This window comes from Mastomys coucha, unplaced genomic scaffold, assembly GCF_008632895.1.
Source record: "Mastomys coucha isolate ucsf_1 unplaced genomic scaffold, UCSF_Mcou_1 pScaffold22, whole genome shotgun sequence".
NCBI classification, from domain to species: domain Eukaryota; kingdom Metazoa; phylum Chordata; class Mammalia; order Rodentia; family Muridae; genus Mastomys; species Mastomys coucha.
This window is the reverse complement of record NW_022196905.1, coordinates 244998585-245020808: the sequence shown is the minus strand read 5'-3', so window position 1 is coordinate 245020808 and position 22224 is coordinate 244998585. Positions and strand designations below refer to the sequence as shown.

Sequence of the window (22224 nt, the reverse complement as noted above, 5' to 3'; positions counted from 1 at the left end):
TAAGGAGCAGCATGGTCAAAATACCAGTAGGTGTCTCCTTGAACGAAACTGCTTCACTCAAGGACTGCATGTTGAAAAGCCAGCTAGAAATAATTACAGCAGTAAAAACTAGTCCAGAAAGGCTAACCCCTTACCCAACAGTAGGAATGCACAGTAGGGAGTGTGCCAAACTCAACAACCTCTCCTCCAGTCAACACGCCGGCAGTTTGTACAGCTGCCCATCCTCCACTGACCACGATGGTAGTAGTTTGTATTCTGAGGCTCCCTTAGCTATCAATCACTATTCATACTTAAAAATTCATAAGTAAAGGTAGGGCGTGGTAACTCACATGTCACTTCACTAGCACTTAGAAGCAGGGGCAGGACTGCTGTAAGTTTAACGTGAGGCCAGTCAGGCTACAACAGCAACAGCACGTCTCAAAAAGCCTAAAACAAAACAGGGTGCTGGAAGGCAGCCCAGCAATTAAGAGCATCTGCTACTCTTGTAGAGGCCCTGGGTTCTGTTCCCAGCACCCATGTCAGGATACACAGACAGCTGTGACTCCATCTTCAGGGGATTTGAAACACTCTGCTGGCTTCTTTGGGCAAAGCTTGCTCTCTCTCTCTCTCTCTCTCTCTCTCTCTCTCTCTCTCTCTCTCTCTCTCTCTCTCTCTCTCTCTCTCTCTCTCTCTCTCTCTCTCTCTCGCGTGCGCACATACTTAAAGATTCTTTTTTTTGAGACAGGATTTCTCTGTATAGCTCTGGCTGTCCTGGAACTTACTTTGTAGACCAGGCTGGTCTCAAACTCAGAAACCTATCTGCCTCTGTCTCCCAAGTGCTGGGATTAAAGGTGTGCGCCACCACCGCCTGGCGCACTTAAAGATTCTTAAGTAAGAAATCTCCAGACTCACCAAGGACTTGTCAATGATGCAGAACATGTAGGCATCATGGAGGAGGATATGCATTGGCCTCTTGGGATGAAAGCTGATGTGTGTGATGGGAGTATCCCTTTGGAGCCACAGCTGGTGAAATCCTTGCTTCTGGACAGAGCGGCTCCACTCTGTATACTGCTTGTCTGGGATGCTAAATTCAAATACCTGGAGAACACACCAGCAAACAAGTGCAAATGTATACACACGACATTCAAAGGCTCTTTCCCTTCGGAGTTTTATCCTCTCCTAACCACAAGTAGTAGTAGACACTAAGCACCATACTCAGCCGTATATTTTACCACTCCTTAAAAAAAATTTTAAGCCAGGCAGTGGTGGCACATGCCTTTAATCCCAGCACTTGGGAGGCAGAGACAGGTGGATTTCTGAGTTCGAGGCCAGCCTGGTCTACAGAGTGAGCTCCAGGACAGCCAGGGCTATACAGAGAAACACTGTCTCGAAAAACCAAAAAAAAAAAAAAAAGGTAAAATATATATATATATATATATATATATATATATAATTGTATACAGTAAGTCACCCTGGATTTTTGAGTCAGAGCCTTTTGTTTAAGCTCTGGCTGTCCTGGAACTTGTGATCCTCCTGCCTCAGTATATCACATGACAGGATTATAAGGCATTGCCACTAAACTCAGAAGGTATCAGTTTAAATGACAAAAGCACTTAAGGCAGCATCTTTTAGTAGTCTAGATAAAGGATGAAAACCCATGAAAGTGAGATAGCATTTTTGGTTACTGTGTGTGCAGGAGAGTAGCAGTCTAACCAACTGTGCTTCCCAGACACACTGACCTTCCAAACAGCTCCACGGGGCTGGCTGATGCTCTCATCTCCAGTTTACAGATGAGGATACACCATCGTTGATGAGTTAATGTGTTCTACAGCTCAAGTTATTTTAAAGATTGCTTCTTCATAACTTGGCATTAAAAAATCCTGTAGACTTAAGTTCTCACTCTGGCTGAGATTTAGACACCTCAATTTAAGTAAGGCCTGACTTCCTCATGAAGGTAAACCATCCATTTTTAGTTTATTTTCAAGATTGTATTACATCTGTACCTAATTTAGTACCTGGGTCCATGTCATCTCTAGTTTAAATCAGCAGAGTGCTTCGAAATTCTTGTATCACTTTGTGCTTCTTCTCTAGAACTCCACTGTAGTAAACCAATGGGTACTGCTGGCCAGTAATGGGCCACACAGGGAAGCTTCATTTACACAAAAGGAATCCACCTACGTACCCTCCAACATCTTCAAGGGAAAGTTCCTCTTAATCATTCCAGGCTAGTCTAGCAGAAGGGAGCTGGAAAGCACTAGAATCACTTACCTGCTGGTCAGAATGAGCAATGACCAGGTTGTTGGTATTGGGGGCGATGGCCAGGGCAGTCACTGGGAAATTGTAAGCAGGCACTGTGCAGTGAAGCTGGGAAAAGACAAGGGAAGACTTTGTAGGACACCTTCTTTCAAGAAAGGTTACATGAGCCGGGCACAGTGGCACACAACTCTAATCCCAGCACACCAGAGACAGAGACAGCTCTGCGAGTTCTAGGCCAGCCTGTCTATACAGGGTGACCCTATCTCAAACACCCAAGCCCATACATGCACTTACTTACACCTACCCCAAAAGAAAGCTAGCTACCAGTGATTTTTGGTAGTAGCTATTGTTATTATTATTGTTATTTTGTTTTTGTTGTTTTCAGGGCCTTATATATGCTACACAAGTACTCGAGCATTGCACTAAGCTCTAAGGCCCTAAGTCAGCTGTTTGAAATACTGTTCTTTGGAACTTACAAGAAAAACTCAAAAGTATTCTGTGGAAGTTCAGGCATTTCAACAACAAAGAACTTTAATTTCATTTAAAATTTTCTCTTCTTGGATGTGATGACACACACTTTTTTTTTTTTCGAGACAGGGTTTCTCTGTGCAGCCTTGGCTGTCCTGGAACTCACTCTGTAGACCAGGCTGGCCTCAAACTCAGAAATCCACCTGCCTCTGCCTCTGCCTCCCAAGTGCTGGGATTAAAGGTGTGTACCACCACTGCACGGCGATGACACACACTTTTAATCCACCTACTCTGAAAGGTACTTTTTAGTCAGCCTGATCTAGAGTGAGTTCTAGGCTAGTGAAACCCTTTCTCAAACAAACAAATCATGCTTAACTGTTTACAAAATGAAGCATTTCCAGAGAACTAAAGAGCAGTTTTATTTGAGTAAGCACATCAGTATGAATCACTCAGTACGTAGTACCTCTGTACTGAGAACACATAGCTCTATTCTGGGTCTAAAAAACATTACTGCTAGGCCCAGTGCCTTTAATCCCAGCACTTGGGAGGCAGAGGCAGATGGATTCAAGTTCAAGGTCAGCCTGGTCTACAGAGTGAGTTCCAGGACAGCCAGGGCTACACAAAGCAACCCTGTCAAAAATTATTGCCTATGGATAGAGATTTGGGTTCAACTACAAGGCATGTAGGCATTTCACAGAAACATTTGCTTTGGGGGTGCTGGGAACAGAACTGTGGGATATGAGTCAATGCACAGCTGGCAGTACTGTTATCTGTTAGTATCTGTCAGAAGGATTCCCCAGCTACACTTTCCTCTCTGGTGATGTCTTATTTAAAGTCTCACAGAATATACAAGGCAGGCAAGTATGAAAGGAAGCCAGTTAGGATCTCCAGCTCTGAATCTATGTATCAAGACCTCCCCTCCTTCCTCAAAGCAGAGACACCTGGATGTTTTTGTCTTTTTAATCATTCTGTTGTCTCTGTCTGTTTAATGGTACTGGGGAATGACCTTGAACAAAAGGCAAGTACTCTCCTATTGAACTATATCCCTAGCCAGGAAATGGATTTAGCACTCATGATCCCCTAATTACAGTGTTCTCACTGATTTTAATATTATGTGAGTACAGCTTTGAGGCTCTAGAGAATTCTAAAACAGGAATCTAAAGAAGGAAAAATTCTTACTTTAAAAAAAAAAAGAAAAAGAAAAAGTCTAGTATATTTCCAGGTCGCTCCAATCTGCCTCAAATTCTAGCATGACTAGCAGTCTACCACATGACTCAAACTGCCACTATGGAATCTGAGGCTCACCTTAAGATGATGCAGGTCATATACGTGGACTCCAGCACTGGTACCCGATGCGGCTAGCCAATTCCCATCTGGACTGACTGCCAAAAGACACATGGCCTCCACTGTCCCTGTGAGGTCAGAAGAACAAGTTCTTGAATTAGCCACCCACAGCTTGCCCAGGCCTAGAGATGATGGAGAGACCAGCAAGACCCACACAGCTATAAATCATTTACAGGAGAATTTACTGAAGTTTTGCTAATTAGTTCTAAAGGTTAACCTGTTTATTTTTAAATTTAAAAAAAATTTTTTTTTTGCGACAGGAAATTACTTTTGTAGCCCAAGACAGCCTTAAATTTAGGATCTATGTGCCTCAGCTTCTCAAATGTCAGGCAATCATGCCTTCCCCACTTTTAAAACTGAATTAGCTATTGTATGGTGGCACAAGTTTTTAGTCCTAGGACTCAAGAGGCAGAGAAATTGAATTTGAGGCCAGCCTAGTCTATACAGCATTTTTCAGTTCAGTTAGGTCTACATCGTGAGATGGGTATAAACAAACAATAAATATAAAGCAAACAAACATAAAAACTATTGACCCAGTTGCTGCTCACGTGAAGAGAGGCTAGGAAGATAAAACTGGGGAGACCTGTGGTGCAGACCCGAGGAAGCACTGAAACCATGTCTTAAGCTAATTATTCCAAACTCCTTTTTCCTATTCACTGTTTTAAAATTAGTTATGGACAAAGCATGTTTAACAGACATGAAGCACATATTTAATTTACTGAGTGCCCTCTGTATGTTTTAACACTACAGAGCACCTTTGTCAATAGGTTTTGATTCAATTTGCAACATGAAGACATGAGATAAAAATCAGACATCAATATTACATGCTAAAATATGTGCTGCAAGAAAAAAAAATAGATAAAATATGTGCTGTATCTAACAATCCCTAATAAGGAGAAAAGCTTTACAAGTCATAGACCAACTACTAAAGGATGGATAAAGATGGTGTGGGTGCCAGGCAGTGGTGGCACTCACTGTTAATCCGCACATTTGAGAGGCAAAGATAGAGGCAGGCAGACCTCTGAGTTCAAGGCTAACCTGGTCTGCAGAGGGAATTCAAGAACAACCAAAGCTACACAGAGAATCCCTGTCTTGAAAAACCAAAACGGCTGGGCAGTGGTGGTGCACGCTTTTAATCCCAGCCCTTGGGAGGCAGAGGCAGGTGGATTTCTGAGTTCGAGGCCAGCCTGGTCTACAGAGTGAGTTCCAGAACAGCCAGGGCTACATAGAGAAACCATGTCTGGAAAAGCAAACCTGCCTCCTCCCCCTAAAAAAATCAACACACACAAACAAACAACCCCCTCACCCCAAAAAACCAAAATGAAGTAAGGACAAGGTAGTCTAAGATTTGTAATTAAAAACACTGTTGGTTTAATTCTTCTGACTCCTAAATGACGGGTTTCTTCTGAAGCAGTTTTTCTTTTTGCTTTTTATTTTTTGGGGTTGGAGGATTGGGAAAGGGAGCTGAGAGGGTCTCTCTGTGTAGCTCTGGCTACCATGGAACTGAGTTCCATGCAGGCCTCAAAACTCACAGAGATCCATCTGCCCCTGCTTCCCGAGTGCTGGGACTGGAGGTGTGTGCGCCAATGCCTGGCCTGAAGCAGCTTTCCATGAGTTAACATTAAATGTAGACAATGCAGGCTGATATTAGCTGGTGTGTCATCCAGTGATGCAATCTATGTTCTCACAGAACACAAAAAACAGTCACAAGCACAAATGACCCCAAATAAAAGTATATGCACAACAATATTTTCATCTTATATAAACATCTCATAGAAACACACAACAAAAAGTGAGTGTTCCCACAAAATCTCTACATACATATGCCGGAAAACACCAAAATACTGGGGGAGGGGGAGTTATCAGGCAAAGTACTAAGGAGGGCTACTAAGCAAAGTACTAGGAGGTTACTAGGCAAAGCACTAGGGGGTTACTAGGCAAAGCACTAGGGGGTTACTAGGCAAAGCACTAGGGGGTTACTAGGGGTCAGGACTGAAGATGACTTTTACTTTCTAACTCTGCTAACAAAACTAAGGATGATGAAACTTCTCTAGCCACAAATAAGGAATCAAAAACTCAGTGAGAAAAGAGTAGGTGTGAGGAACATTTCAGAGAGTCATCATCATCTGCCAGCTATCTCCTCCCACTTCAAACTGCAAACATGGGAGTGAGTATATCTGCAGGGCGCCAAGAGCACCAGCACCTGGCGCTGGGGTCTAAAGAGAAAAGGGCCACACCAGGGAAGCTGAGAAATCCCTCTGTCCAGTTAGAAATCCTCACCTGACTGCGGCTGGAAAGTATGCAAGTGCTTGAAGCTTCCTTCTGACAGATGAATGATATGTAGAGACCCTTGATTGGATGCCACAAAGAGCTTTGTTGAATCTTCAGAAAACAAAATATGAAAGGCAGAGCGAAGGAATGCTGGTAACTTGGACACCTTTGGATAAATCAACAGTGAAAGCTGGTGAGAGAACGTAGCACACCAAAACCTGACACAGCCAGGCTTCCATTCCATTAACCTTGGGATTTCCAAGCAAGGACCCACAAAGGGCCCAGAAAACGGGCATGCTTCCCAGAGCCTGTCTACCCTTCTCTCCATCCAGATGGTAACGGGTCAACTCTCTACTTTGGAATACCATGGGAATAAAACATTTTTGCTAGGAATATTTCTCTATTTCTTTTCATGTACACAATAAATATATAAGCCTTAAAATCATTCACACTAACAAAAACAGACTTAGCAGGCTATTTGTTAAAAAAAAAAAAGGCTATCTATTTAAGAGTAAAAAGAGTATGTGGGGTCAGAGGAGGTCTGAAAGGGAATGGAAAGAGGAAAGGAATATAATTCTATTCTAATTAAAAATGTATAAAAATCAAATGAATTAACAGCAATAGATAAATATATAGTTAGCAGTTCAGCGGTAATGCTGAAGATTGAACCTAGAACCTTCTATAAGATTTAAAACAAACAAAAGATTTGTGTGGAGGCTGGAGAGTTGGTTCCTGGATTAAAAGCACTGGCTGCTCTCCCAGAGGACCGGGGTCGGAGTCCCAGCATCCATACAGAAGCTCACAACCATCTGCAACTTCAGTCCAGCGGACCCTCTCTTTCTGGCCTCTGCAAACATCAGTATACACATGGTGAACAAACATACTTGCATGCATGCATGCATGCAAAACATCAATACAAGTAAGCAAATAAAATGTTTAAAAAATGTGCTGTGTGCATGTATGTAGAGGGCAGAGGTTAAGTGGTGCACATCTCTCCTTCCAACACGTAGGTCCTGTAGGTTCTGTAACAGCCACGACTGGCTAACTTTTCACTAAAGATTCTTCCCAATTCATTGCCATTTCAAACAACAACTACACATATAGAACTTTCTTCTTGTTCAGGAACACACTGCGCCGCCCTCACTTACTCTTTGGAGGCTTATGTTATCACGCTCATATTTCAGTCGATAGAGAAAAAATCGAGATGCTGTAGAATAGGCTATCCAACTTCCACACGGGGAAACACAGCTGCAGATAATGTTCTCAGGGCCCTGGCAAATGGAGGAAGCAACATGAGTGAGAAAACCAACTTTTTCCTAGACAAAAATCTCATCGTTTCACTACAGTCTCCTTGAGTTAGACATCCAGTGCTGGGCTCAAAAGGAGTCCGCCTACAAGGCTGGCAAACCTTATAACAAGGTTCCTATGACAAGAATCTCAGTGCTCTGGACATTTTCATAAATGCCTACAGTCTTTTTTTCTTTTTTTGGAGACAGTGCTTGTTTCTCTGTGTAGCCCTGGCTGTCCTAGAACTCACTTTGTAGACGAGGCTGGCCTTAAACTCAAGAGATCTGCCTGCCTCTGCCTCCTGAGTACTGGGATTAAAGGCGTGCGGCACCACCGCCCACCTTACCTATATACATAGTCTTAAACACTCATGTGCTGGGTGTACTATGACTAAATCCCAGACAGAACACATCATGGGTGCAGCTTTGCTTTCCAAATCTACCATGGGTCTGCAGGTAACTGCCTCAATCTGAGAAACAGAAGTAGGAAGGCATTAATGTAACAGCTGAGGACAAAGGACTGGGAGTGCTGATTTCCTTTTCTGATGACCCACTTTGAGTTAGATATGGTGGCACATGCCTTTAATACCAGCAGCCAGGAGGCAAAGGCAGGGAGTCTTTGAGTTCAAGGCCTAGTCTATGGAACAAGTTCCAGGACAGCTAGGACACAGAGAAACCCTGTCCTGAAATCCAACCCCCCCAAAATACCCCCAAGAAAGAAAAAAATTAAAAATATTCAAAGGGGAAGAAAAATATAATGTAAAGTTTATATAGAGTTAAAAATAAAGCTGGTGTGGAGGTACATATCTGTAATCCCAGCACTAGGGAGGCTGAGGTAGGGATTCTAACTTAAGGCTAATCCTGATGACATAGTAAACCTGGACTCAGTCTCTGTCCATGGCTAACTTCAGACTCAGGGTGGCTCTTATCCTGGAACCTCCTGAATATTGGAACTTACAGGCATGTGCCACCATAAATGACCAACATCTTTATTTATTTGTTATATTTGCACTATCTTAATTATTACAAGGACACAAGCTATGTTTATAGTTCCCAAAGGAGAAATCCAATTTCTTGTGCTTGTTTATCAAATTCTCAGCCTCTGACTGATGGCACAGTCTGGGCCACAGATTGAGTGGCGCTCAGATTCAGAATGGAAGGGTTCTGGACCTTGGATAGGGAGTATGAACCGTCCTCACCTTTGTCTTGAGATGCAGGAGATGGTCAGCGTTTTTAGAGAGTGGGAGAGTATCTCCGTTCTTGCCTAAAAACAGAAAATTCCCTGAGTTTTTTCCTCATCAAAAAGAAAAATTCTGCATTTTTCTATTCTAAGTCAACCCTCCCTAACACAGAGTTTCTACCAGTGGGTAATTTGTTTTTTCCATGTCAGCAGTCACAATCTGAAGGGCTACTGAAGAGCAACCAACGGAGTCTAAGGTCCAGCATCTGACGTGGCTAAAGCCCCACTTCATAGACATGCAGGTAAGTAGGAGCAGATGTCAATACATTCTAAGGAAGAGAATTTACTATTAAACTAATTACTCACTCCAGAGCCACATGTTTGCATGCACTGTCTCTGTACATCCTTCTGTCTTCTCAGTTTTCAACAACCTTTTATATCTGTCAGGCCAGGGTAAAGCCAGATTCCATCCATAGCTGTCACCTTACCCAACTCTTATATGCATCTTATAGGAGCTTAAGCACTCTTGTATTTGTAAGATTTTGTGTATTTTCAGTTAGCTGTCTATGCATGGGTGGGCACTTGGAGGGTAGGAGGGGGTGTCAGGTCCCCTCAAGCTGGAGTTGTGAACCACCCGGGGTAGGTGCTGTGAGCTGAGTCCTACAAAAGTAGCATACGCCAGGTGGTTATGGTACACACCTTTAATCCCAGCACTTGGGAGGTAGAGGCAGGATTTCTGAGTTTGAGGCCAGCCTGGTCTACAGAGTGAGTTCCAGGACAGCCAGGGGTATACACAGAAACCCTGTCTTGAAAAAAAAAAAAAGCAGTATACATTCTTAACTTTAGCAGAGCCCAGCAAACTCAGGGATGTTCTTGCCTTGGTCCTGAGCCTCTGATTTTTCTGTCTTCACTTCCAGGGAATTGCCACCTTGTGTGAACTTATTTTCTACAGGCAGAATTTCAACTGCAATTTTGATACTTTGCATTCTCTTTCCAGTTTATTTATTTTCTTTCTTTTCTTGGCACAGGCCTCTGCCTCTCATGTGCTGGGATTAATGGCATGCACTATTATGTTTGGTTTTCAGTTTCCTTTTGTGTGGGTATGCTGTGGCTCACACCCAGGGACCTGTGCTCCCAGGCTGGGACTTTACTTGCGAGGGATACTTAAGCCCTTCTTGCTATTCTCTTTTTAAAATCATTCCCTTTTCTCTTTTTAAAAAAAATTTTCAGTTTTAAAAACAAAGCAAAAATAAAAACCCTTTCTCCAGACATACCTGTTGCAGCTGTGGATCCTAGTCTCCAAAGTTCCAAGTGATGAGCAAACTGGAAAAGGAGAAGCTGCCTTCTCTTTGAACAGGAAATGAGACGCCGCTGTATCCAACAATTGAAAAGTTGTAAGTTCGCTAAACTGGTCATCCACTGCTTTGTTTTCAGATTCAACATCTTAGCATATCAGCCCCTCTACTGTTGAAACCCATTTATTTAGCTGGGTATAGTGGCCCAGCACTTGGGAGGCAGAGGCAGGTGGATGTCTGTGAATTATAAGCAAGTCTGTCTACTTTACTGAGACCTAGCCTCAAAACAAACAAACACCCCAGAAATTCATTTATTTGATAAACATATCCTAAGTCCTACTACAGTCTAGCCATTGTCCTAAGAATCAAGAACACAATGGTGACAAAAATACCCACTGACTTCAAGACTTGTCTAAAGAAATGACATAGTCTAGGCAGTCATGCTATAGAGTATGGCACAAGATTTAACACAGACAAACATAGGATGAGCAGAAAGGACATCTAACTTAGTCTCATGGACTATATGCAAAACAGAAGTAGTTCACTGGTAAAGATTAGTCAAGCAGACAAGGCAAGGTAAGAAGTTCCAGGGAGGAAAGGGCATGTGACCTCTCATTGTATCTCAAGGTCAAATGCAAAAGCACCATGGAAAAGACTTTTCAGAACGGACAGGACAGTCCAAGATCAACACCGGTTTCTACAAACACACCAAAAATTTAGCGCTCTATGCTGAAGATAACAATAGCAACCAAAGGCTTTTTTAAACAGAGGAGTGAACAAGGTGCTTTTAGAACGACCCATGGAATACAGGGTCGAATGACAGAGATGCTAATAAAAGAAGAGCATGCAGCTGGTCATGTGTGCACATCCAAGCACTTAGGAACAGAAGCATGGAGATCTCTGAGTTCCAGATCACCCTAGTCTACAAAGAGTTCCAGGACAGCTAGTGCTCCAGAGAAACCCTTCTCAAAACAAAACAAACAAGCAAACAATGGAAATTATTAAGGAAGTCACTGAGAAGGAATCTATGAGAAAAGATGGTGATCCAAACTGGGATAAAGAGGCTCACAGACAGTCAAGAGACACTGAGGTCCTGGTACCAAGTGGAGCTCCATGAGTTCAAGGCTAGGCTAGTCTACCTATGTAGGGAGAGTAAAGCCAGCTAGGGCTACATAATTAAATCCTGTCTTTAAAGTAAAAAGGAGGTGGGAGAGTGAGGACTATGTCTGACTTTATCAAACCACACACATGAAATATGTGGATTTTTTAAAAATATATTTTTCTATTATCTGTATATGGGTGTTATATGCATGTATGTGCACCACATTCATTCAGTGCTTGAAGAGGTAAGAACGGAGGAGAGTCAGTTCTTGAACTGGAGGTACAGGTAGTCACTAGCTGCCAGATGAGCTGGGTTGCTTGCAGAAACCACTGGGAGCATATCTCCAGCCCCAAAATGTATGTGTTAATTGCCAACATCACCCTGAGTTTCCTTCTGGAGAAACACTCCTCCCTCAATAACTGTGCTTTAAGGGAATTTCCTTAGCTTGGTTTTTTTTTTTTTAAGATTTATTTATTTTTATTATATGCAAGTACACTGGAGCTGTCTTCAGACACCCCAGAAGAAGGTGTCAGATGGTTGTGAGCTACCATGTGGTTACTGGGATTTGAACTCAGGACCTTCGGAAGAGCAGTCAGTGCTCTTAACCACTGAGCCATCTCTCCAGCCCTCCTTAGCTTGTTTTTAAGGGTGGGCCGGCTCTACTGTTTAGGTGGAGAACCGGGCTTGTAGCAGTCCTTTTATGGTAGATGGTACCATCCCCACAAGCTGAGTAGACCTTCCCAACACCTAAACTGGACCCACCTCACTATCACAATAGTCATATACATGTACACATAGCAAATGTCTTCAAGGAGGCTTGCCTCAGAGCAGAAGTGTGAGCCGTATTCAGTCTTATTGGATAGAAGGACAGAGAGACGCCGAGGCTGCGAGGGGATACTCACGTGGGGGAAAGTGATCTTTCGGAGAGCAGCATCATAATTCTTTACCTCCACTCTCTCCATGAGAGGCCGGATAACTAGGTGGGTGTCGGTGCCTGAAAGCAAAAAGGCAGCAGTGAGAGAATACACAGTGAGAGATGCCCTCCATGAAGAGACAACAGCCAGAGCCAGGGAGAGTCGAAGCAGCTGGCTGGAAGAGGACCTACCTCCTGAGATCAGAGCTGTCGGGCTGTGGGCCACAGTGCGCACATCATGGGTGTGATGCTGGAACGGTTTCGTCCGCACCCACTGCTTCTCACTGCTGTTGGAAGTCACGGACACCAGCTGGAAATGGAATACTGTGCCCTCGGCTGTGCCCACCACAAAACTGTCTTCTTGCTGAGAAATGAAATCACAAGGGGATAGATGTTAACAAAACACTCCAGATGGGAAAATATTCCTTCAGGTTTTCTATCTGGGCAGCTCAGGAGACAAAACAAACAAACAAACAAACAAAAACGACAACAAAAAACAAACAAACAAATCAAACCCCTCTTGCCCTGACTTAGAAGGGAGGTTCCCAGGAGCAGTTCCATCAGAGGAGCAAGCTCATACCTAGGTAGCCATGCGCCCCCTGCTGACAATTTTAGTGTGTTATGAAGACACACATTCAATGACAAACCAAAATATCATCCAAAAAAATCTAATGGACCAAAAAAGTTCCCATTTCCCAGTGACATTGTAGCTGTACGTAAAACATTACTGACAAGTTGCAATGATGCTGGTGTAAACAGACCTTTAAGTTGTACTCTAAGTTGCCTTGGGTTGGAGATTTTTATCTTGCTGTAAGATTTTTAAAAATTGCAGGCCTGGAGAGCTGGTTCCAAGATTAAGGGCATCACTGCTCTGTCAGTGGACCTGAGTTCAGTTCCCAGCACTTATTGTAATCAGCTTACAACTTTCTATAGAACTCCTGCTCTAAATGGATTGAAGCCTCTGACTTCTACACACCTGTACACATACCCACACCCACACATAATCAAATATTTAAAAGGGGGTGGTGGTTGTGGTGCTGGAGAGAAGGCTCAGTGGTGCCTGCTTTTGCAGAGACCCAGGTTAAATTCCCAGTACCCATATGCCAGCTCACAGCTAACTGCAATTCCAGTTCCAAGGGATCCAACAAAGATACACACAGGCAAAACACCCATGCATATTAAAAAAAGGTGGAGGGAGCAGAGAGATAGCTCAGTGGTTAAGAGCATCCAGGTTCAATTCCCAGCAACTACATAGCAGCTCACAATTGTCTGTAACTCCTATTCCAGAGGATTTGACACCCTCAGACAGACATGCAAGCAAACACCGATGTACAAAAAATAAAAAAAATTGCATAAATTTTAAAAAAAATCTTATTTTGCTTTCTGAGACAGGATTTCTCTCTGCCTACTATAAATTTTGAAACATAAACAAAACATCTTCCATTTTCTTTTTCTTTTTTCTTCAAGACAGGGTTTCTCTGTGTGGACCTGGCTATCCTGGAACTCACTCTGTAGACCAGGCTGGCCTCAAACTCAGAAATCCGCCTGCCTCTGCCTCCCAAGTGCTGGGATTAAAGGCATGCACCACCACTGCCTGGCTTCCACTTTCAAATAAGGCACTTAGTATTTTTATTTCCTTAGAGGAAGTATCTTCTTAAATAAGATTTACTTGGTCTACATGTGTTTGTTCTCTCTTTACTTGGAGCAGGTGTCATTACCCACTGAGCCATCTAGTCAGCTTAGCAAAACATCTTTATGAAGTTCAACATATTTATTAAAAACCATGGTATGGATTTCTATGATGTCATTGATTACAGTTTAGAATTTAAATTTCTCTGCTGCTAGTCATGTAAAAGAAGAGCGCATACGAGGCTGGCGAGACGGCTCAGCGGGTAAGAGCACTGACTGCTCTTCTGAAAGTCCTGAGTTCGGATCCCAGCAACTATATGGTGGCTCACAACCACCCGTAATGAGATTGGACCCACCCTCTTCTGGTGCATCTGAAGACAGCTGCAGTAAATTACGCCGGAGCAAGCAAGCGGGCCAGAGCAAGCAGGGCCAGCAGAGGTCCTGAGTTCAACAGCAGTAACACACATGATGGCTCATGGCCATCTGTACAGCTACAGTGTACTCATACACATAAAATAAATAAAATAAATCTTTAAAAAAAAAAAAAAAAGAAGAGCACATACAATCAGTACATTAGGTGTGCAGCACAGTAGCTGCCCCTACTACCTGTTTACCTAAACACGCTCTATGGTGCGTGTACAATGTTGAAATCACCTGATGGACTTCTTAGAATGTGATCCTGCCATTAGATGACATGTGACTACATACAAACTATGCTTAGTACAAGAAGAAATATGTAAAAATAGCTTTAAATTAACAAAAAAAAAAAAATGTTAGTTGTGAGAAACAACTGAATCCTTCTAAGTCACATTAAGCACTGTATGGGAAAGGAGAGATCCTAAGACTGACTTGGAAGATGGGCTTGTCACACAAGCCTGCAATCCTAGCTACTCAGAGGCTGAGGCAGGATCCTAACTTCAGGGGCGACCTAGGCTAGGACCATACTCACATCAGCAACAGCAATAGACTGCACGTCAGCATTTGCAATGAGATGGCTCTTGACGAGTGTTCCAGTAGCCGAGTCCCACAACTGCACCTTTCCAACAGAGTCCACACTTATGACTGTGCCGTCGGACAAGAAGGCAACACCCCACACTATGCACCTGGACTTAGTCACTTCCAGGTGTTTCCTATCTAAAACCATCTTACGAATTATGCTCCCTGAAAAATAAGAAAGGCACACATACATGTTTAGTTTTGGTTTTTAAAAACTGCACGGGCAAGCAAAACACGAAGTTAGATGCCTGAACACAGCTAGGCAATAAATAGCAGCTGTGTCGAACTGTTTTAAAACTCCAAAATGGGATCCTGAAGAGGAAGGAGTGAGGTGTGAGGCAGGAAGAAAGAGGAGGGAGAAGAAAGAGCAGAAGAACTGGTGTCCCTTTGGAGGAAGTGGAATAGAAGGATCCCTGTTCACTTAAAAGCTGGCACACTATGTGTACACATCATACCCCGTGCTTACCCACAGTCTGTGTATCGGAAAGGGAGAAAAGACAGTGGCAACCAAGCAGGGCCTTGAAACCAAGATACAGGTTAGTCTTAAGGAAAACCAAAAAGCCTTGACTTATACTCGACACCCTCAGGAGCTGGGGACCCTGTTCTTCAGAGACTAGAGGGATGAGGGCCTCCCAGGAGGGACTGGTCAAAAGTTAATGTAGCAGCTGCTGGACCTTGAGGTACCAATCTCCTGAGTAAGCGGCCAGACATTAACTAAACTCTATCTCCACAGAAGAATTTCTTACATAAAAGACTTTGGGAACTGAGGCTGGGACAGGGGTGTCTGGAAGGAAAACAGGGCCATGTGAAACTGCTAACTGAATGCCGGGAACATCAGTTCTCTTCTCCTCAGAACCCTGACAGCTGGGCCTGTACTCACTGACTCATAAGGACAGAGACTGGGGAAGTCTGAGAGTGCAGCTCAGTGGTGGAACATGTAGTGTTCAAGGTTGGGTTGATCCCCAGCACCCCCCTACCTCCTCCACGCCCCCCCACCCCCCGTCTCCAAAAAACAAATGATTGATTTCAAGTCATTCAAGAAAAAAAAGTGTAAGCTCATGACTTCACAAGTCCCCAGATAGGCCACCCAGATACCTCTGCAGTGAAGGTCATGCTCAGGAGTGCCACTACGGTGTCAGGAGCAAACAGCACACCGGAAGAAAGTTTCCTCTAATGAGAAAAGCCAAGGATACCAATAGAAACAACAAGCAAATCAACAGAAGGACAGAACGGATGCAGAACATTTGCCTCAGGGTAGGGGGGCTGGAGAGCCGGCGCAGAAGTTCAGAGTGCTTGCTGTTCTTATAGAGGACTGGAGTTTGGTTCTCAGCACCACCCATAACTATGGTCCTAGCAGATTCCTTCATGTGCATACACAATCAAAACCCAAACTACAACTCTTAAAAAAGAAAGATCAGCCTCAGAGGCCGCAGGGTCGGTCCCAGCACACAGCCTAGCAAAGGCCCAGGTTCAGCCTCCTGTAGCTGAAACCAGGAAAGACTTTTGGAGGTGGCTAAGTGAGAATTCCACTACAAAGATTACAATATAAAAACAACAAATTTATCTTAGCAAGCAGTGAAGTCAGAAAAGATGAAAAAATAAGAGTGACCAAGAAAGTCAGAAGACCCAGCACTGAAGCAACAAAATACCAGAAAGGGAAGAGAGAAACTCCTCTTTAGAGCACAACTGCTTGACACAAGAGAAAAGCCAACTAACCAAACCCAAACCCACAGCACATTCACACTCAGCAAATGTGATGACTTCAGGGTCAAACAGGGCCCGGGGGCAGAGGGCTCCCCTACTGCTTACAGGGACCTGGGTGGGATTTCCAACACCACCACCACCACCAACAACAAATCACCCAGGTAGGAAAAAGAAAGGGGAAAAGGCACATGCTCAAGGGGCCTAGAAGCCAATCAGAAGCTTAACTCTCTGTATGCAAAGGTCAATAATTAGAATGGCATTAGACTCCCTAACAGGGAAAGGGGGAATCCTAAGCAACACAGAAGCCAAAGGGACCCCGGAATGACCAAAACAGCAGCCTTCCAACCCCACACCTGTGCAGTGTGACCCACTCGGCTAAGCCACACCAGAAGTCAAAACAAAGAGACTTATTAAGGACATAGAAATGGCAGGAGAAACAAACAAAAACACCAAATACTCAGATGTGTTTTGTATCAACTTAATACAGCTGAGAGGCCGATGGGAAGGAAGATAACTTCCTTTGCACACGCAGCCATGATGGAAACAGCAGACTACTGACTGGAGCCCAGTTACAAAGAGCATATGGGGAGGATCTGGAGGCAGTTTGCTTGGACACTCATGGCACAAGGAACAAAGGGAAGACTCAGGTGTTGAAATCAATAATGTACAGAAATTAAAAGTCACAATTCGGGGCTGGAGAGATGGCTCAGTGGTTAAGAGCACCGACTGCTCTTCTGGAGGTCCTGAGTTCAAATCCCAGTGACCACATGGAGTGTCTGAAGATAGCTACAATGTACTTACATATAATAAATAAATCTTACATATAAATAAATGAATCTTTAAAAAATAAAAGCCACAACTCAGAATTATAAACATGTCATGTACAGCAGCAATAAAGCCCAAAAGAATCAGCTAAGAGTTGTAGTGGTTTACTTTGGGGAGTGGGAGAAGGGACAGGGGGATTCCTACTTTTTGAAAAATGCCTTAAGGAGTTCTTAGGTTGTAGGCATGTGTAATAAGGACAAACAAAGAAACACACAAGTCAGACACTGAGGAGAAAGAAAAAACAAGAAGACATATCAGACCCATTTTGTCTCTGATCTTGCATGCACAAATACGTTAATCTAACAAGTTAGAGTTGAGCTCACACTAAAGGTGTCTAGTAGTCCAATTTTTCAGGCCAAATAAAAAGCTATTTTCATATCTACTTATAAAGAGAGTGCTGCCAGCCCCCACTGAAGAGTAGAGATTCCCTAAAAAGCAGCAGTGGTAATCAAACACAGCAATAGGAGATAGCTCAATAGTTATATGAATGCTTCCTATGCAAGGAGAGAGGGAGGGAGAGGGAGAGGGAGAGAGAGAGAGAGAGAGAGAGAGAGAGAACGAGCAAGAAGCCTGGATTCCAGAACATAAGTAAAAGCTGGGCATGGTCCCTGGATGCCTATAACCCCAGCACAGAGGAGACTGGAGACAGGAGGATCATCAGGACTAGTTTCTTGCCAGGTTATATTAAAAACCCAAACAACCTCTAGCTCTAGGTTCAGCAAAAGAGCAAGGGAGAGTAAGCAATAAAGGAGAACATCTCAGATCTGCTCTGGTCAGCACTTACAGAGGCATGTACACACACACAACACAGACATACACGCACAGAACAAATGCATAGAAAACAAGGGGTGAGATTTGTGATGGACCGGTGGAGAGATTAGTGAGGAATTAGGCCATCAAGTCATTGAAAGAAACAAAGTCAAGCTTTAGAAACTGAGAAATTAATTTTGACAAAACCCACACCCCAAATGTACGAAATAGAGAGACAGTTACCTGATTTGACATCAAACACACTAATGTAGTCTATGGAACCAGCTGCAACATGGGTACCAGCAGGGTGCCAGCAGAGACTCAGGATCCGACCTTAGGAGTAAGAAACGATAAAAAAGGTGACATTTAGGGGCTGGTGAGATGGCTCAGTGGTTAAGAACACCGACTGCTCTTCCAGAGGTCCTGAGTTCAAATCCCAGCAACCACATGGTGGCTCACAACCATCCTTAATGAGATCTGACGCCCTCTCCTGGTATGTCTGAGAACAGCTACAGTGTACTTACATATAATAATAAATAAATATTTTAAAAAAAAAAGGTGACATTTAAATATAACAAAACCTAACTGAGGCTTCCACAATCACCTACAGGGCTGCCACAGTTTAGCCTTAGTTTCCTCAGCCACCATGGTTGATAAGCTGTCCTGGGACCCACAATAAAGTATCTGACAACTGAAAATGTGTAAGTACGTTTTTCTTTTGAGAATGATGTGGTGGTAACCTAAGGAAATTTCAGTGTGCACAGACACTGACTTCTCACACATTAAAGAGACATATTTGCATGAATGCCCAAACACACATCTGGTCATGCACAAATACTGACATTACAAACAAGGATACACTTGAAATAAGAGGGCAGGCATCCTCACATGATCATACCGTTCAGTGACATCGGTCACCTTGGTCTGTGGAGGCATGCCGGCCTGCTGATGTGCACACAATGATATAATTTAGCATAACATTTCTCAGAGCAGATCCTTGCTGTTAACCAGCCATAGTTATGTTTTTACTTTCTTTTTTGGTGGATGTGCTGGTTAGTTTTTTGTCAACTTAACAAAATTACCAAAGGACACAGAGAGCACGCACCACTGTCACTACTCTCCAAAACAGGCACCAACAAACTGCAATCCGCTGTTGGCTTTTCTAAATCAAGTTCTACCAGCACACAGCACGCACGTCTGTTCGCAGACTGTCCTTGGCTGTTCCGTGCTCTGCTCAGTTAGCAGAGGATGTGGTGCCTCCCAAGCCTCAGCGCTGTCTCGCTCAGTATTTCACAAAGTGCTTGTCAACCCCTGCTCTGCACCCCAGTGCCAGTACATCCCAGAGCCCCAGCCCCAGCAGCTGCTCACGACACTCCCCATGGCATTTAAACTGGCTAGTAGGGTTAAGAAGCACAGCCAGCAAAACTTAGAGGTGCATCCCTGTAACTGAACCCCTGAGGCAGGACTGCCATGAGTTTCAGGCCAGCCAGGGCTACACAGTGTGCCAGGCAAGCGTAGGCTCCAGTGTGAGAACCTGTGCCATAAAAAGCAGAAGGAAGGGGGAACAAAGGAATGGCAGCTTCCTTGTGGTACCAACCTATATTTTCAGCACTCAGGAAATAGAGGCAGCAGGATGGGAGTTTAAGGCAGTCTAGTCCCACAGCGGGATCAGACTCAAAAAGCACATCATTTAAAAGGTCAGTTAAGCCTCTATGCACAGCTGTTTACATTTCACAAAACAGGAGTTTTTGTAGGAGTACACTGCTAATTCTATGCCAAGCTGAACAAAGACAGAGTCATTTTGGAGATACCCTCAATTGAGAGAATGTCCCAACCAGACTGGTCCATGGGTGAACTTGAGGTACACTTTCCTGATTGTTCATTAACATGGGAGGGGCTCAGTCCACGGCTGGTGGTGTCACCCCAGAACTGGTGCTCCTGGGTGCTATAAGAAAGCAGGCTGGGCTGGCGAGATGGCTCAGCGGGTAAGAGCACTGACTGCTCTTCCGAAGGTCCTGAGTTCGGGTCTCAGCAACCACATGGTGGCTCACAACCATCCGTAATGAGATCTGACACCCTCTTCTGGTGCGTCTGAAGACAGCTACAGTGTGTATTATGCCGGAACGGGGCCAGAGCCAGCGGGGCCTGGAGAGAGCGGGGCTGTCTGAGTTCAATTCCCAGCAACCACATGATGGCTCACGGCCATCTGTACAGCTACAGTGTACTCATACACATAAAATAAATAAATCTTAAAAAAAAAAAAAAAAGAGCCGGGCAGTGGTGGCGCACACCTTTAATCCCAGCACTTGGGAGGCAGAGGCAGGCGGATTTCTGAGTTTGAGGCCAGCCTGGTCTACAGAGTGAGTTCCAGGACAGCCAGGGCTACACAGAGAAACCCTGTCTCGCAACCCGCCCCTCCCAAGAAAAAAAAAAAAAATGAAAAGAAAGCAGGCTAAGCAAGCAGCACTCCTCCTCCATAGCCTCTGCATCAGCTCCTGCCTCCAGGCTCCTGCCCTGTGTGAGTTTCTGCCCCAACTACCTTTGATGGACTGTGCTGTGGAACTGAAATAAACCTATTCCTCCCCAAGCTGCATCTGGGCGTGGGCGTTTATCACAACATAACCCGGGGCTAAGACACAGGTGACAAACAGTATGCTTGTTTTCACAGGGACACTAGCTTTCTACTTTTGATTTCACAACTATGCTACATAATGGGATGACTTCTAGAAGTTCCCGCGTGATCAGAGAAAATCAGTGTATATACAAAGCACTTCCCATAGCCACAGGAAAATATCTCATTCCTTTGGAGGCACAAACACATGACTTTTTGTTGAAGCTGTTCACTGCCAGACTCAAAACAAGCCTTACTTTTTTGCCGATCAAAATTTCTTGCAAACTGGATTTTGTCTGGGGTGACTTCAAATAGTTTCACAGAGCCATCTTCACAGCCAACCTGTTTAGAGACAGGTAGAAAACAGACTAAATGAGCCTTTTTACAGGACTAATATCCCCATGCACAAGCATACGTTGTTTCTTCTCTAAAAGCTAATACTTGCTTAAAATCAAAACAAATGAAAACAGCTTGTGGGGTGGGGGGCGCGGACCATCAAGACATTGATAGTATACTCTGGTCAACCTGAATTTCTGCACTCAGCACAGATTAGAAGTAGGGCTTTAACACACACCTGCCAGAGACCCAAGGCTCAGATAAAAGACCTTTAAACCCAGATGGAAACATCTAGGATAACATATTAAGTTAGTAATAAAAGAATTAAATGGTTAGTAGTAAAAAATTAAATCTCAGGACAGAAAGATGCCTCTGTGGGAAAAGGCATGTGCTGCCAAGCCTGGCAACTTGAGCTTGATCCCAGAGAACCACATGGTGACGGGAGAGAACCAACCCATGGACGTTGTCCTCTGACCATCACAACCACTCTGTGGCACACATGCCCCAAAGCCCCCCGTACAACTTTATACACACAGATGTATATGTGAGTATAGTGAACTTACAGAAGGACTTAATATCCTGAAGCTATTATTAATACATAAAACATAGTTTAAAAAAAACAAAGCAAAACCGGTCTTTTAGTTCCAAAGAGGTTTAGGAAATGCTAAAATGATGTAACTCTTAACATTTCACAAATGGATTACAAGGTCCACGCTAATAGCATAAGGCCAGAGTGACTGTGCAGTGCCCATGGAGGCTAGAAGAGAATATCAGATCCCTTGGAACCAGAGTTAGACTGTAGAGAGCCGCTGTGTGGGTACTGGGAATCAAACCCAGACCCTCTGGAATGGTAGGAATGCTTTTAACTCAGGAGCCATCTCTCCAGCCCACCTCCAGGAATTTTTAAGCTTCAGTGCCAATTCCAACCTTATGTTTTATAATTCCTGGTACCCATGGTTCTTATGTTACATAACACAAACATGGATAAGGAAGTTTGAATGGCCACAGACTAATTTATTTTGAATTATCAATAGTTGTTTACTGACCAAAAGTTGAGAGCCATTGGGGCCGGCGGTCATACTCCAGATCGGTCCTCCAAAGGCATCCAAAGTGTACTTGATGTTTAGTGCCTGTAGATCATACTCAACAATTTCTCCATTCAGTCCAGCACTAAAAAGCCGCTGTCCTTCTGCCCAACACAGGGCTTCGGTGCCCCGAGACTCATGACCTGGGAAAAACTACAGAAGTATCATCATTTCTCAACCTGCCGTGAATTCAA

The 22224-nt window shown here is 43.9% G+C and overlaps 1 protein-coding gene across 3 annotated transcripts in view; it reads right to left on the bottom strand.

Moving 5' to 3' along the window:
- Utp4 (UTP4 small subunit processome component) overlaps positions 1–22224 on the bottom strand; it is a 30618-nt gene that overhangs the window by 3754 nt on the left and 4640 nt on the right. For all 3 annotated transcript variants that reach the window (XM_031341320.1, XM_031341322.1, XM_031341319.1), the window contains exons 3-15: positions 21992–22183; positions 20867–20951; positions 18242–18331; positions 14673–14884; positions 12287–12458; positions 12084–12175; positions 10059–10155; positions 8804–8868; positions 7467–7589; positions 6328–6484; positions 4009–4115; positions 2248–2343; positions 892–1077 (exon numbers count right to left, since the gene is read on the bottom strand). In XM_031341320.1, coding sequence (XP_031197180.1) covers positions 892–1077; positions 2248–2343; positions 4009–4115; positions 6328–6484; positions 7467–7589; positions 8804–8868; positions 10059–10155; positions 12084–12175; positions 12287–12458; positions 14673–14884; positions 18242–18331; positions 20867–20951; positions 21992–22183 — 1674 coding nt within the window. The remainder of the gene's footprint in view (positions 1–891; positions 1078–2247; positions 2344–4008; positions 4116–6327; positions 6485–7466; positions 7590–8803; positions 8869–10058; positions 10156–12083; positions 12176–12286; positions 12459–14672; positions 14885–18241; positions 18332–20866; positions 20952–21991; positions 22184–22224) is intronic.